The 13,594-nt window shown below is 36.1% G+C and overlaps 2 protein-coding genes across 4 annotated transcripts; one reads left to right on the forward strand and one right to left on the reverse strand.

The window, feature by feature from the left end:
• Positions 2,884 to 4,119, forward strand: LOC18588612. Its single transcript, XM_018127053.1, has one exon. It carries the CDS (start codon positions 2,907 to 2,909, stop codon positions 3,819 to 3,821), a length of 915 nt encoding a protein of 304 aa, XP_017982542.1. The 5' UTR covers positions 2,884 to 2,906; the 3' UTR covers positions 3,822 to 4,119.
• Positions 5,671 to 9,870, reverse strand: LOC18588613 (ras-related protein RHN1). 3 transcript variants are annotated; one of them, XM_018128469.1, is made up of 9 exons: positions 9,804 to 9,870; positions 9,619 to 9,662; positions 9,005 to 9,082; positions 8,751 to 8,918; positions 8,117 to 8,165; positions 7,646 to 7,719; positions 7,050 to 7,143; positions 6,010 to 6,132; positions 5,671 to 5,858 (listed from the first exon to the last, which is right to left on the reverse strand). In XM_018128469.1, the coding sequence occupies exons 2-8, from the start codon at positions 9,655 to 9,657 to the stop codon at positions 6,035 to 6,037; spliced, it is 600 nt and encodes a 199-aa protein (XP_017983958.1). In that variant the 5' UTR covers positions 9,658 to 9,662; positions 9,804 to 9,870; the 3' UTR covers positions 5,671 to 5,858; positions 6,010 to 6,034. The 3 variants fall into 3 exon arrangements, with proteins under 3 accessions (XP_017983958.1, XP_017983957.1, XP_017983959.1); XM_018128468.1 differs by having other exon boundaries at positions 9,619 to 9,814; XM_018128470.1 differs by lacking the exon at positions 9,804 to 9,870 and having other exon boundaries at positions 9,615 to 9,790.

Consider the following 13,594-nt stretch of genomic DNA (forward strand, 5'->3'; position numbering starts at 1 on the left):
CGTTGACCTCTAACGAAAATCCAAGTAAGGGAAAGAACTAAAAATTAGAAGGAACAAAAACAATGAGGAAAGGTGCGTTGCCCTTTGAAAAATTTCTAGACCAAAAATGAATTGAAAAGAGGCAACAAAAACACAGTAAAGAGGGAGTGCGGTGTCCTCAAATGACAATTCAGTCAAAGGAATGAATTGAAAAAACAGAAGAAAACAACGAGGAAGTGGAAACGGAACTCCAGCACTGAAAACCCTAAATGTAAAAAAACAAAGAGACTAGGCCATTGTTGTCTTTGACGTACTGTACATTTCCATGGTATATAATAATGGTCTGAAATATAGCAATTATTAAATTTGATAATCTTGTTTTATAATTTATGAACAGTAGGGCGTTTCGGCTCAGCCGGTAGAGCGCATGGCTTTTAACCATAAAAATAGTTGTTTAGTTCAGTTTTTTTTTCATTTCAGCATAATTTTTTTTCATCAGCTTGTATTTGTTTAGTTTAGCTATTTTTTTATTTCAGCATAATTTTTTTTCATCAACTTGTATTTGTTTAGTTCAACTTGTGAAGGCAAAATATTTTTTTTCAGCTTGTATTTGTTTAGTTCAGCTTGTAGCAGCTTGTAGAGGTACAATATCTTTTTCAGCATGTATTTGTTTAGTTCACATCTCCTCAATATTAATTTTTTTAATAAAATATCTCCTCGTTAAATTTTTTGCATTAATTTTTTTAATAAAATATCTCTGGTACAAAATATTTGCTCATCCACTTGTAGAGGTAAAATATTAAAAAATAAAATATCTCCTCAATTAAGTGGCAAAATATTTTTTTAGTAAAATATCTCCTCAATTAAACGGCATATTATCTACTCATTAATTTTATTTAGTTCAGCTTCATTAATTTTGTTTATTCAGCTTGTAGAGATTTTGAGTCGTTAATTTTTTTTTTAAATATCAAAATATCTGTTCATTCATTTTTTTTTTAACAAAACACCTACTTAATTAAGTAGCAAAATATCTACTTATTAATTTTGTTTAATTCAGCTTGTAGAGATTTCGAGTAGTTAATTTTTTTTAGCAAAATATTTACTCAATTAAATGGTATCGTATTGGAATCGTCTTGAAGTTTAGCTTGTAGAAATTTGAGTGTTTTTTGAATTTTGAGTTCGAGAATGCTTACGTTAATTGGTATTATCTTTAAACTCAATTTGTAAAGACTTCAAGTTTTTTTTGAACTTTAAATTCGAGAATTTTTACACTCATTAAATGGTAGCATCACTCAGCTTGAAGTGATTTCAAGTTTTTTAAAATTTTGAATTTAAGAATGTTTATGTTTTATTAAAACTCAGCTCAAAGTGATTTCAAATGTTTTTACACTTCGAATTCGAGAATGTTTACGTTTAATTAAACGGATTCAACTAAACGAAGTTAGATTTGTTATTCCATTTCGGCTAATCATATGGTCTTTATGATTTTTATGTAAAAGTGTGTTTTGCGTGATAATTACTATAAATTAATATAATCATTGAGAAAAAAAAATAGTGTTATTTAAAAATGCTCCTGAATCTTTTTACGGGTGAAAGTTGGCAGTTGTGGAGAATCCTCTGGGAACAAGTGGCGTTTGGTTAGTATGTGTATGATGCCTCTAATTATGGGCCTTTGGGTTAGGACAATTGGGCCTTAGACTCTAGTATCAAACAATTAGATTCGTATATATATATATTATTATTGAAATAACGATGCTTACTTGCTTAGGATAAGCTAACTCTCGTTTGTTAATATATTTGTGGTTTAACTTAATTTAAAAATTATGATTAGAGGGAAAATTTGCTGCAACACTAAAATTATGCTAAAGCCATTTATGGCTTGATTCTTAAACTAACCATTCATTTTATTTGCACAGAAAACACCTTTGTGCTTCCAAATATGGAGGAGCGGGGATAGAAATCAAAATAGATTTTTATTAAGCCATTAACATAAAAAGTTAAAGCTTTCTAATCAGGTTGTCTGTCTGTTTCAACGAGTCTAGATATATTCATACATAAAACATAGTTGAAGTCCTATTAAATCCCCTCCCCCTGCCCTTTATATTTTATATATGTTCTTGTCGTAAAATGAGAAAAGCTAGACAGATTCTCTATACTCCCCTGGCCCAACAAATCAGTGTCTTCAGTTGCCTTTCTGTTTTAATTTGATTTTGTAGTGCTAGAAGGGTTGCATTGTTATGCATTACACACGTGTGTAGATACGTAAATGCTTCTAATATTTGTGATCTTGTATAGTCTTAAATAGTTGTACTTTTAGGTTGAGCGCAAAAATAATAGATGTTGTACTAAAGTATTGCGTTTTTTTTTTATTATGATCTGCTCAAATCAAGAACGAAATTAGCATTGTTATTTAAATTTGTTTCAGATTCAATTATAAAAGTACTGGAACGTTATGATATTGACATCCATTGTCATCCCTAAAATATTAATGTGACATTTTTAAAGTTCTTTCTCTTATGAAATGTTGTCATCCACAAATGGGAGAAAACAGAGGAGGGAATTCTGAATGGGCGTATAGGCCCTGACACTTTTAGTGGTCTGAACTGTTTTAGGCTTTAGAGCAGAGAAAGTCACGATGATTGATGATGCATCAAACCATGTTGCAGTTAAAAGATGACCATTACGACCTTAAATGCCAGGAGGTAAAAAAAAGAATACTCTCCTCCTCAGAACAAAGGAGCTCCTTACATTCCCTATGCCCAAAGCCCCACAAGATTCCCATCCTATCTACTTTCCTTGTCGAAGGTAAAGGACTATTTCCCGCCAAAAAATGCTTCTTACCCCTCCTTTAATTACTGTCCTCTTTCACTGTCTCCTCCCCCAGTCCACAGTCCACACGAGAGAGAGAGAGAGAGAGAGAGAAAGAAATGAAGGGGGCATCCAAGGTAATCATGGGTGCAACACTGGTAATGGTGGTGTGCCTTGCCATTGTGTTAGGTCTAATCCTAGTGCTGCTAGCGGAGCTCTACTGCTCTCTCTTACTCCGCAGGCGTCAGATCAAAGAATCCACCTCTGACGCTACCATAAGCGACACAGCTACGGCCGCTGCCGCCGCCACCCCCACTAATACTACTTCTTCCCGTTCTCCTCAAGGTCATAACCAAGATCACCAATCAACCAGTCCCCTTAGTAGCTTCTATGCACAAGGAGTTCTTCATGCACCAAGGAACTTTCTCTTCCCTTCACTCCCTTGCAAACAAAAGAAGAAGCTTGAAAAAGAGAACCATCTAACTTTACTTCATCAAGTCCTTGAAGTTCATCCCCAAGAGTCAAACACAAGCCCTCATCAAATCGGTATCTTATCTCCTACATCCCCAACAACTTCCTTTGCCACGACCTCACCGCAGCCTGTTCAAGAAATCTCAATTCAAGTTGGCACTGGAAGTACCACTATTAGTACTTGTAACGAGAAAGCTTGCGGTGCTCCTGGTGCGGAGAATTTTGTTTACATATCGAACCCTATTTACGACAATGATGCTGCAGGCAGGCCAAGCAGGGCAGATACTCCGTTCGAGACTCCGGATACATCGCCTTCACGTTTAGAAAGCAGCGGTTCTTCAGTGGATGATGATGAGAAGGCTCAGACTTCGGATCCTGTTAGAGTACTCTACTCACCCCCAATGACACCTCCGTTGAGTCCAATGAAGAAGCTCCCAGCTCAGGCTTGTTCCGTCTCTCTTACAGATGCTAGGTCTTTAGGCACTTCAGCTAGTGATTCCAACAGTAACAATGGTCTTTCATCATCTTCTTCGGGTTCTCCATGCACTTCTCCTTCATGGTGATTAGAGTTTCTGTCAAAACTAGCTAGGCAGTGCAATGTTTATTTTATTTTATTTTTTGTTTCTTTTTTGTTCTTTTTGTCTGTGAGCTTTGAGAGGTGTGGTTGTTTTTTTTTTTTTTTGTGAATATAGCGGCGGAGATGGTGGCTAGCTGTAGCAGAAGAAGATAAAACATGAGTCTCCTAAGTTTCTAACTACTTTTCTTTTGCAGGCGTGGCCATGGCTCGGCCACCTAAGCCACGCCGCAGCCCATGCTAACTAAAATCCATACTTTCTCGTCGTCTTTTTTACTTTGCAGAAATGCTTTCTTGTAGGCATTTGCTTGTGTGGGTGTTTTTGGAAAGTTGTTGACAGCAGAAAACAAAGCTTTATGGTTTTGTTTTTCGGGATAATGTAGAATGCACGTGACATTGCAAACAGACAACGGTACTAGAAGACCAAAAGAAATGCTTAGGAGAAAAAAAAACTCTCTGTTTTTGAGGGGCCTCGAATGGTGATTTCTATGCATTATAAAAGCCAAAACACAAAAATTGTCACCTGCGAGGCTTTGTGCACATTATATAATGACATGTCTTGTTGGTTTCTATGAGCTGCATAGGGCAAGAAGCTTCAGTTTCTGAACTTACTGAATTTATTAGGCATACATTTGTCAAAGTGTTGTGATTATCTGGGCACTGGCCTCCCTTGCTTTGATAGATGGAAATACCCTTAAAATTGAAAAAGACAAAAATCCTGCACTGCCCCCCTGTCCCTCACCAGGTACACATTTAGCTTGTTCTGGAGTAATGCTTGTAACAAACTGCCTATCGGTTTAGTGGCTTGTTCTGCACTAAGTTTTCTAGCACTTTAAAGGAAAATTTTTCCTTGGGTTGCAAGTGAATCACGCTAATAAAGCCCAATTAGTGAGCTGCAATATGCCGCATATGACTATGACCATTGACGAAGGATCATTTAACTTGGGAAAGTGACAAGAATGTTTGATTAAACTTAAGCCATCAGGAGGGCAGCCAGTGCAGATTTTTTATTTTCTTTTTGGAGGGGTCCTAGAGCCTAAGACAACATGGTTCATGATCCCCTTGGAGATACAGAACCTGGATTTGTTCCCTGGCCTGTGGAAAGACCCCGCACAGTGGGGTAGGTGATTACTGACAACTAGGTCAATCCTTGTTGTTCATTGCTGATTATAAACTGGATCAATAGTTACTCGGAGGAAAGAGCTCAAACGTTAACCTACTTGATTATGCAAAGAAACTTGTCCAGCATAACAGAGAATTCATATCAACTTAGAAATTAATGATTGATGTATGGAAATTGGGAAGTGGAAGACTTCCAAAGGTCTTATTTACTTTTCATGTCTAGGATCTGTTTTGCGTGTCCACTTGGATACGTGACAGAAAGAATCTTTTCATTTCAATATATGTTTTCAACAATCGACAAGGCTATATTAGACGCTTTGGAGTGTTGTAAGCACTGGTGGAAGCATTGTGACAGGCAAACTGAATTCTCCAAGGACAACTAGACATAAGTGGCTGTAATGCCAGCAATAATTTGGTGAGCTATTGCTCTTAAAAGTTTGTTTCTGAGTACAAGAAACTTCCAGTTGTAACTCAGCTTGCTTATATTCCTTGCAACATAATAAGTAATACTTTTCAGGTGCTTCTTTTCATTGATTCATTTAGCTTCTCAATGAAAAAAACTATTTAACTTGGGCCCAAAAATTTTAATAATGAAGGCAGAGCAGCTTTTCTTGTATAATACTTTTGATACAACTTGCACTATTTGCTAGTGAATTCTTTAATCTACAGGCTATATTACTTCAACTCGTTCGCCACATTGCACATAAACCCTAATAGTTCAGTGATCAAATTCATTTCCTTGCATTGAATTTTTATTCATCAGGAGTTCCATGATCATTTCTTACACAAAATGAGCACATTTGAAAAATGGCAAGAAAGCTTTTGTGTTCGAGCAGTGTACATACACAGATATTCATCAAAGTGGATAAGGCCAGAAATCAGCTTAATCTTCAGTTTCGACGACCTGCAATGAATTGTAAACTATTAATTGAGAAAACATGTTAAGTTAATAAGTGAGGCACAAAATAGATTGCTTGTAATCAAGGGGAAATGCATAGATTTATTCAGATGAAAACTGATTTGTCAGAACTCAGACATCAATACAAATTACGTACAAGTGGACAACTAGCCCTCATATCATCAGGAGCAACAGAAGAATCTTCTTCCACTTTCTTGCGGTCTGCTATGCAGTTTCATTCCAGTTGGCCGAGAAGGAGCAGCTTTTGCCACTCTCTTTGCTGCAAGAGAGTGCATGAGCACAAGAAAGAAGTTCAGAGGGTGTTTGAAAATTGACATCAACAAAGGGGTACCAACAAGCAAATGTAAATTGCGCAAAATAGATTGCTCAAACTTAAGCTAATTTCATGTTCCAAAAGATTTGCTCAAGGTCTTGTTCAGCTGTTTCATTTTTTATTTCGTACATGTTGTGCAGCTGTTTCTTGTGTCTGGGTTAGCTTGTTATCCCTGGTTGGTTATTTTATTTTATATAAAGTTCTTTGACTATGAAAATATAAATGAATAATTGTTTGATATTGGCTTGACTAAGATGAACACAAATGAGCTAAAGCTGATACTTTGTGATTTTTCCAATTTAAATCAGTTCATGCTTAATCACAATTAGTGTAATGTAAAGATTATGATGAAAACTAAATTGGATTTTGAAGATAAAAAAGTATATGCTACCATCAACTTAAATGATAGATGACTAGTAACATCTGTGACTAAGCAAATTAATTAGAAAAAATTATGATCTACTATATAATTGTGTGAGCCATATTCAGTGGAGCTACATTATGCTCCAGTTGGAGCCGAAAAAACAAACAAGCGTAAAGATTTGCCCAAGCTTAACTTATAATGTGTAGTATATGAGAGCAAGCTTTTGGGTGGGTCAATCAGCCATATGGTTGATGATACTAGTGAAGCTATTGAACAGTATCCAAAGATCATTTCCTTTCTGTCTTTAGTACCAATAGATTATGCTATATATGCATTGAGGCAAGTTAGCTATAGCCTACTTTCATAGACCAAACAAAATAAAAAGTGAGACAGGATGAGTTTCAAATTGAATCATATAGGAAGAAAATGGCTTATAATTTGCATATTTTTAATGGGAATATGAACACCTTAAAGAAATAAAACAGAGTATTAGTATTACCTATTTCATAAAAGAGTTCGTTGACATTCTGTGCAGTCTTTGCTGATGTTTCAAAGAAAGTCAAGCCATTTTCTTTGGCACATTGCTCACCTTCCTGCATAAAACAATAGGACTGACTTCAACATATATAGGTGTTATTCTGTATTTTCAATTTGATTTTCTTCCTTGTCCCTGTTCTAGGCAATGGTAATATGGCCTTCATATAATTTAGCATAAGTTTTCTCTGAAAGACATTAACAAGAAGAAAAACACAGTATAGTACAGTCATTTTCTCAGATTCACTTAATATGTGATCAATGACTGATTCACCCATGTTGAGGTCTAGCCTGCTGAATAAAGTGCATACTGTGACTAAGACTAACTGAGGCAATAACCCAAAGTAACCTGAATGCTGATCGGAGCCTTCTTTGATGTGTCCTGATAACATCTTTGACAATAGTATGCAATTATGAACAACGTAAAGCAAATTTTAAGATGTCCTGGTATAGCAGTAATCAACCTAAGGCTCCTGTAGGTGGGGCCTTTAATTTCAAATCTTTCTAGCAGAAAAAGAAAAAAAAAACCGATAATTGAAGCAAATAGTGGATTGCAGATACCTCACTTCCCACTTTTCTCGTTTCTTCCAAGTCTACCTTGTTTGCTACCAAGAACATTATCAAGTTTGGATTTCCTGAACCAGTGTAATATGAATCAAACAATATGTTAAGAAATAAGAAACATGCTTGAATTATTAGTTCTATGCTCAGTCATTGTCATAATACTAAAATTCAGTAATTCGAACAGATCTATGGATTAAAATATCAAAACACATATGTTATACTTCTGGTCAAATGTTTAAATTTGTAGAATAAATCAAGCTAGAACTCATTCTTCAAAATTTAAGGGGACAGGTACTTTAAAATCAGTAAAAGAGTAAACATCTCAAAGACAGCAACCTCATTTGCAAAGGGAAGAGGGGAGTGTGCAATAAGGATCTATCAGAAAAGAAATGGTGAAGGGTACAAAGACCTCTACTGAACTTCACTCCTAAGAATAAATCATTTCAAACATTTAAATTTGTCAGTTACCTTGTCTTTGTAGTTCCTGGATCCATTTTTTGGCACGCTCAAATGAATCCTGAAAGACCAACCATCATCTCATCAGATGGACATCCAATGTTGACAAAAGCATGAATGCATGATGGCAGTAGCATTAAAGAAAGAAAATTTGTATTTCAAAAAAAAAGAAAAGAAAAGAAAGAAACTTTGATTCAACTATATTCTTATGACCTTAAATCAATAAATTTAAGTCTTTGTCAGTTGTTATCGACTACTGCACGAATAATTTTAAAACCTGCACCTTTGATAAATGGTCTGTCTTTTAAAAATGCAATAAACCAGTAAGGAAACAGCTGATTCATGGACATTTAGTTTAAAATTAAGGGAGAAAACAATGAGGGGGGATGCCGCAATCTATAAGCATTAATTAGGCAAGTTTCTTATAACTAGATTTGCAGATAGAGTATCTAGGTCACACACGCAAACTCTTCCTATATTGCTATTTCATCATGACAGCTTGTATCGATGTATCTTTTGGGTTTGATTGATCCCCATTGGTGAAGTTCATAACTCATAAGGACATCAAGTAACTCAGAGATGTTTAATTAAAACTGAATAAACATTTTGAAGAATACAAAACATCCAAAGCTTGACAGAAAGTTACCGAGCTTGTGATATCATATACCACAACAGCGGCAGCTGCACCACGATAATACATGGGAGCCAAGCTATGGTATCTCTCCTGTCCTGCTGTGTCCCATATATCAAACTTTATGGTGGCTTCATTCAGTGACAGAACCTGAGTGAAGAAGGCTGCTCCAATTGTTGATTCCTACATTAATTATACAATTATAGTAGATGAAATATACCTTGATGATATCACAAAGGCAGAAAATAGATTGTGAAATGAAAATAAACCTGGTAATCAAAAAATTGCCCTTTGACAAATCTCAATACCAAGCTTGTTTTCCCAGTTCCCATGTCCCCAAGAAGTACCTGAGAAGAAAATCATGTGAGTTTTACCCCTTCTTTTGGCCATTCATGACTATTCATTAGTAAATAACAAATTATAACTGTCTCAATAAACATAGTTCTTTAGAAAGTATCAACAGAGGAACAAGGAGGAACTGTATTCTACATTATAGAGAAACAAGAAAATAGGAAACCAATCAACAAAAAGAAGCACTTTCTCCATTGATCTCCTGCAACAAGCCGGGATCAAATTAATCAAACCAAATCAGTTCAAGCTCATGAAAGTAAGTACTGTGTTCAGGATTTAAATCAAAAGAACAGGTAAACAAAAGGGTAGAAAAATATTACTACCAAGAACTTCAAAAGGGGCATTTTGTGTTTGTAAGAATATGTTTCTTTAAAGCATTTTCATGATCGCAAAGGCATCAAGGTCATGTTTACAGTGGAAAAAGAAAAACAGTTGTTCTGAATCAAAGAACAAAGTCTTTCCTTGTTTGAACCAAACAACCAATCATTAAATCAAAACCAAAAAAAAAGAAAAAAGGGAAAGACATACCCACCAGCTTGGCTTGTATGTTCTTGTTGCTCGTCCTCGCCATTAACCCTTTGATCAGAATTCAAAGAAAGAAAGAGAAAAACAGAGAGATGAAGCGATAAATAGAGAACTCCAAAAGAGAAACGGTGAATTGAAGAATAATCAGTTGAAAGCGAAATGGAAGCAAAATGGAAATTGACAAAACCTCACCACCAGAAGATAACGAGAAGAAAAATGGCTAGCGCCAGGAACTTTATTATTGTTTCCAAGAACTGTCAAAGAAAGATTATAGCGAAAAGTAAAACTGTCGAACGTAGGAAGGGGGCAAAACGGGAGTGACAATAGTAGTTGCTATTTTCTAAGTGAGACCGGTAGTTTTGTCAGTTGACTGGTAAGTTGCTCTCTGTTTTCAGCTGTCCTTTTTTTTTTTTTGTCTTTTCTAAGAACGACAGCCACGTCAGCTTTGAATGCGAATATATATATTTTTATTGGAGTTATCCATCACCATATGTCAGCAGCATTAAGCAAAGCTGTTGGCTTAGCTATCTGCTTTGCCTGCTAGCAGTGATGGGTTTTTTTCCCGTTGTTTTTTTTCTGGGACAATGCTAGGCTTGTGGGGTTCTATTGAAAAATGTTAAACTGTTTGACAGTTTGATGATCTAAATACTTATAAAAATAAATACTCATTAAAATTGTTATCTATTACTATGTCATACTATTTGTGAATAATCGAATCAAACAAATAACATTACTCTTGTTAATTATCCCTAATTGATTTGATTGGTCTAAACTCTCAAGCAATTCCGAAATACGAAGTTGCATCTATTGACGAGGGAAAAAAGAATTAGGCAAATTACTAGGTAATGTAATTCAGTTCCATTTCAAGTTTATTTCACAAGGCAAGCCAACATTATGGACCTTATTCTTTTTCTAGGTCCCGAAGTATGGCGATGCTTATCATTTTCCTGAATATTGAACCACGCTCAATACAAGAACAACTAACCTAAAAATTAGGTACCCTACAAATGGGTTTAGAATTGATGTTGTCTCGTTCAAAAAATATGTTTTGGGATTGCATATAATCATGGGTTGGATCGAAACCCAAAGCCTGTAGCTACCTGGGTTTGGGCGTCAACTTGAGCTTCCCAGGCCACAGCCTTTACCCAACAGCAGGTCCCAACTCCGAAGCCCGCTGGTCTCAAAAACTTTTATACCTGAAAATAATTTTTTTCCCTCCTCCTAAATAAAGGAAAGAAAATTACTTTCTTGTCAATCAGCGTTAATTTATTAGTAGAAGAAGTCATGTTCTGTCATCTTATAATTTAGTTTTAGGTTAGCCAAGGAAAAAATTAAGTAAACCTCGAAGAATAGAGGCTGTTAAGTATATTTTTCTGGTTAGTAGTTAGCCATGACATTCCAAGGCAATGTCACATGCCCACAGTCTTGCCATTTGATTTGAATATTATCAGAAAGCAAAGGGAGATTCGCTGAACAACAACTGAAACAAGGGGAAACAGCAGATTCTATCAGCGTTCAGCTGACATATACCCGTACCAGGTTCAATTATAGTATTTTTGCCAATTCCCAGGCATCATCAAATTCTCCTGTCCAACAGCGCTTTGTACTTTCTATGCCTGTTAGAAAGAAAATCATTATTCTTTTGTCTGTTTCTCCTTGTTGGCTTGGTATCTGATCCACCTTCTTTCCCCACCGTCTCGCTTTCAAGTTACATTTACCATCTCCATACTGTTTGAGGAGTTTCAAGAGTAACAGGTTAAGATAAAAATGCAGGGACTGGAAAACGCCCAAACTTGGATGGTTACGCTCTCCAAGACTTAAATGGATGAGGTTGGGATTTCATAGATGGAATCACATGATGAAAGTTGAAGCCGCGGGCCCTGCACTGGATGGATATTGCTAATGTCATCTCCCACTTCCTTTGTTATCTGCCAAAATCATATCCAATCCTCTACTCTGCCTCCTTTTCCTTGTCTTTCTTTTAACATTACCCTTGATTGTAACTGGATTCTTCACCTCTACTCTACATTCAAGCTTGGCTTGACAAAATCGCAATTCCCAATTTAGTGCTTGAATTACCTTTCGTTTATGTCAAAATCAAGCTCAAAACCTGTTAAGTACAAATAGTTTCATATATAATTGAATTGGTCTCCCCAATTACGATGGAGACTATGGAATTATTACTACCTTAACATGGTACACCTGAATATAAAGGTACTCGTATTAGTAAAATGCTTAGCAGAGAGACATTGCTGGGCAGTAACCAGACAATGAATAAATAACCATTACATAATGCCGCTTGATTAAAGAAAGATGGCGGAGGAGATCTCATCTCATCCACACTGAAGAATGTTAGCGGAAACCTGGAACCGTTTTCACTAATCTATGAAATAAGGCTCCACATTTTCCTACTTATTAGTTATCTGAGTAATTGGAGAATCTGGCTACGTGTACAATCAGCCATATAAACCCCACATGAAAACCTCATCTCTTCATGCACCCACTTATCTCACCATGTGCCTTTCTTTCTTTTACAAAAGAGTAAGCAGAACTTGTTTGTACTATTGCTAGTAAATTTATCTAGAATAATATAAAGTGATTGAAAATGCCACCTGTATTTGAATCACAATAAATTGTAGACACCTAAATAAAAAAATTTTAATTAAATTAAATAAAATAATTAAATAATAATAATAATAATAAAAAAAATGGGGATGGCTGGGCGTACCATCCCCCACCCACTACGCGTGATGGGGGTTCTGGCCACCAACTCCAAGGGGTGCCAGAACCCCCTCGCCGGGTTGTCCAAATTTTTGGACAACCCGGCTCTTTAAAGACCCTGCAACCTGCAAAAGGAAAGGAGGGGAGATCTACCAGCAGTTAGCCACAAAAAAGAAAAACAAAAGAAAGAAACAAAACAAAAAAAACAAAAAAAGGAAGAGGGGGGTGGAGATCTGAGAGGAGAGAGAGAGAGAGGCCGACGAAAGAGAGGGATCGGCCGACAGAAGGCGAAGAGATCCGTCGGGAGAGAGAGAAGAGAAAGAGAAGCCGACGGGAAGAGAGGGGAAGGCGCCGGCGCCGACGAAGAGAAGGAAGAAAACTTTTTAGAGAGAAGGGAGAGGGTGCGGCTAGAGAGAGAAAAAAAATGAGAAAATGAATAAAAAAGGCTAAAAAAGAGCTTTTATACCCAGAGGAAGGAGGGCAAAACGGTGTCGTTTCAGAGGAAGGAGGGCAAAACGGCGTCGTTTCAGAGAGGCAAGCAGAAGCTGGAAGGTCCAGGCCAAACGGCGTCGTCTTGAGTGGCTTTGCAAGCATCACACGGCGCGTTTTGGGTCCTACCTCGTGGGCTTCCAGAAGCAGGCCGGGGTGTTAGACTTGGGCTCCCACGGGCCACCGAGTTGGGCCAATCGCAGCCCAACAAGGTATAACCCTTTTTTTTTTGTTTGCTTGGGTTTCTTAGTGTTGGGTCTAGCCCATTTTAATTAAAATGCATTTATTTTTTTTAGGAAAGAAATATTTATATAATATGGACACTTATATTTAATATTAAAAATCAAAAATAAAATAAAAAATAATGATAGTAATAAAAAATAATGGTAAAAATGCATAGTCTAAAAGAACATGTATATCAAATAAGTAAATAAATAAAAAAAATTCATAAAAATAAAAATTAAAATATATATGTAAATAATAACAATGACAAGTGAATAAAAAATATTTATATTATAAATATACTTAGAGGCTTGTAAATAATAATAATAATAATAGTAATAATCCGGAATACTAATACATTAATAATAACAAATAATATAAATAACAATTATTTGAGTATTACCACCTAAAAGGGGCAAAGGGTTGTCTCTTTCGGGCGGGTCATTTAAGTGCGGAGTTCGAAACGGATTTTCACCGAAGCGTCGGGATAAATCCGAATTCTATACTCCTATACCCATTAATCCGAGTAATTGTTGTTTAAAATAATATAT

This window comes from Theobroma cacao, chromosome 9, assembly GCF_000208745.1.
Source record: "Theobroma cacao cultivar B97-61/B2 chromosome 9, Criollo_cocoa_genome_V2, whole genome shotgun sequence".
Taxonomy (NCBI): Eukaryota; Viridiplantae; Streptophyta; class Magnoliopsida; order Malvales; family Malvaceae; genus Theobroma; species Theobroma cacao.

Coding starts and splice junctions, on each gene's coding strand:
- LOC18588612 (XM_018127053.1), top strand. CDS start 2,907: ATGAAGGGGGCATCCAAGGTAATCATGGGTGCAACACTGGTAATGGTG.
- LOC18588613 (XM_018128469.1), bottom strand. CDS start 9,657: ATGGCGAGGACGAGCAACAAGAACATACAAGCCAAGCTG. Junction 8,919..9,004: donor GGCAATTTTTTGATTACCAG/GTTTATTTTCAT, acceptor TAATTAATGTAG/GAATCAACAATTGGAGCAGC. Junction 7,144..7,645: donor CGAGAAAAGTGGGAAGTGAG/GTATCTGCAATC, acceptor TGTTTTATGCAG/GAAGGTGAGCAATGTGCCAA.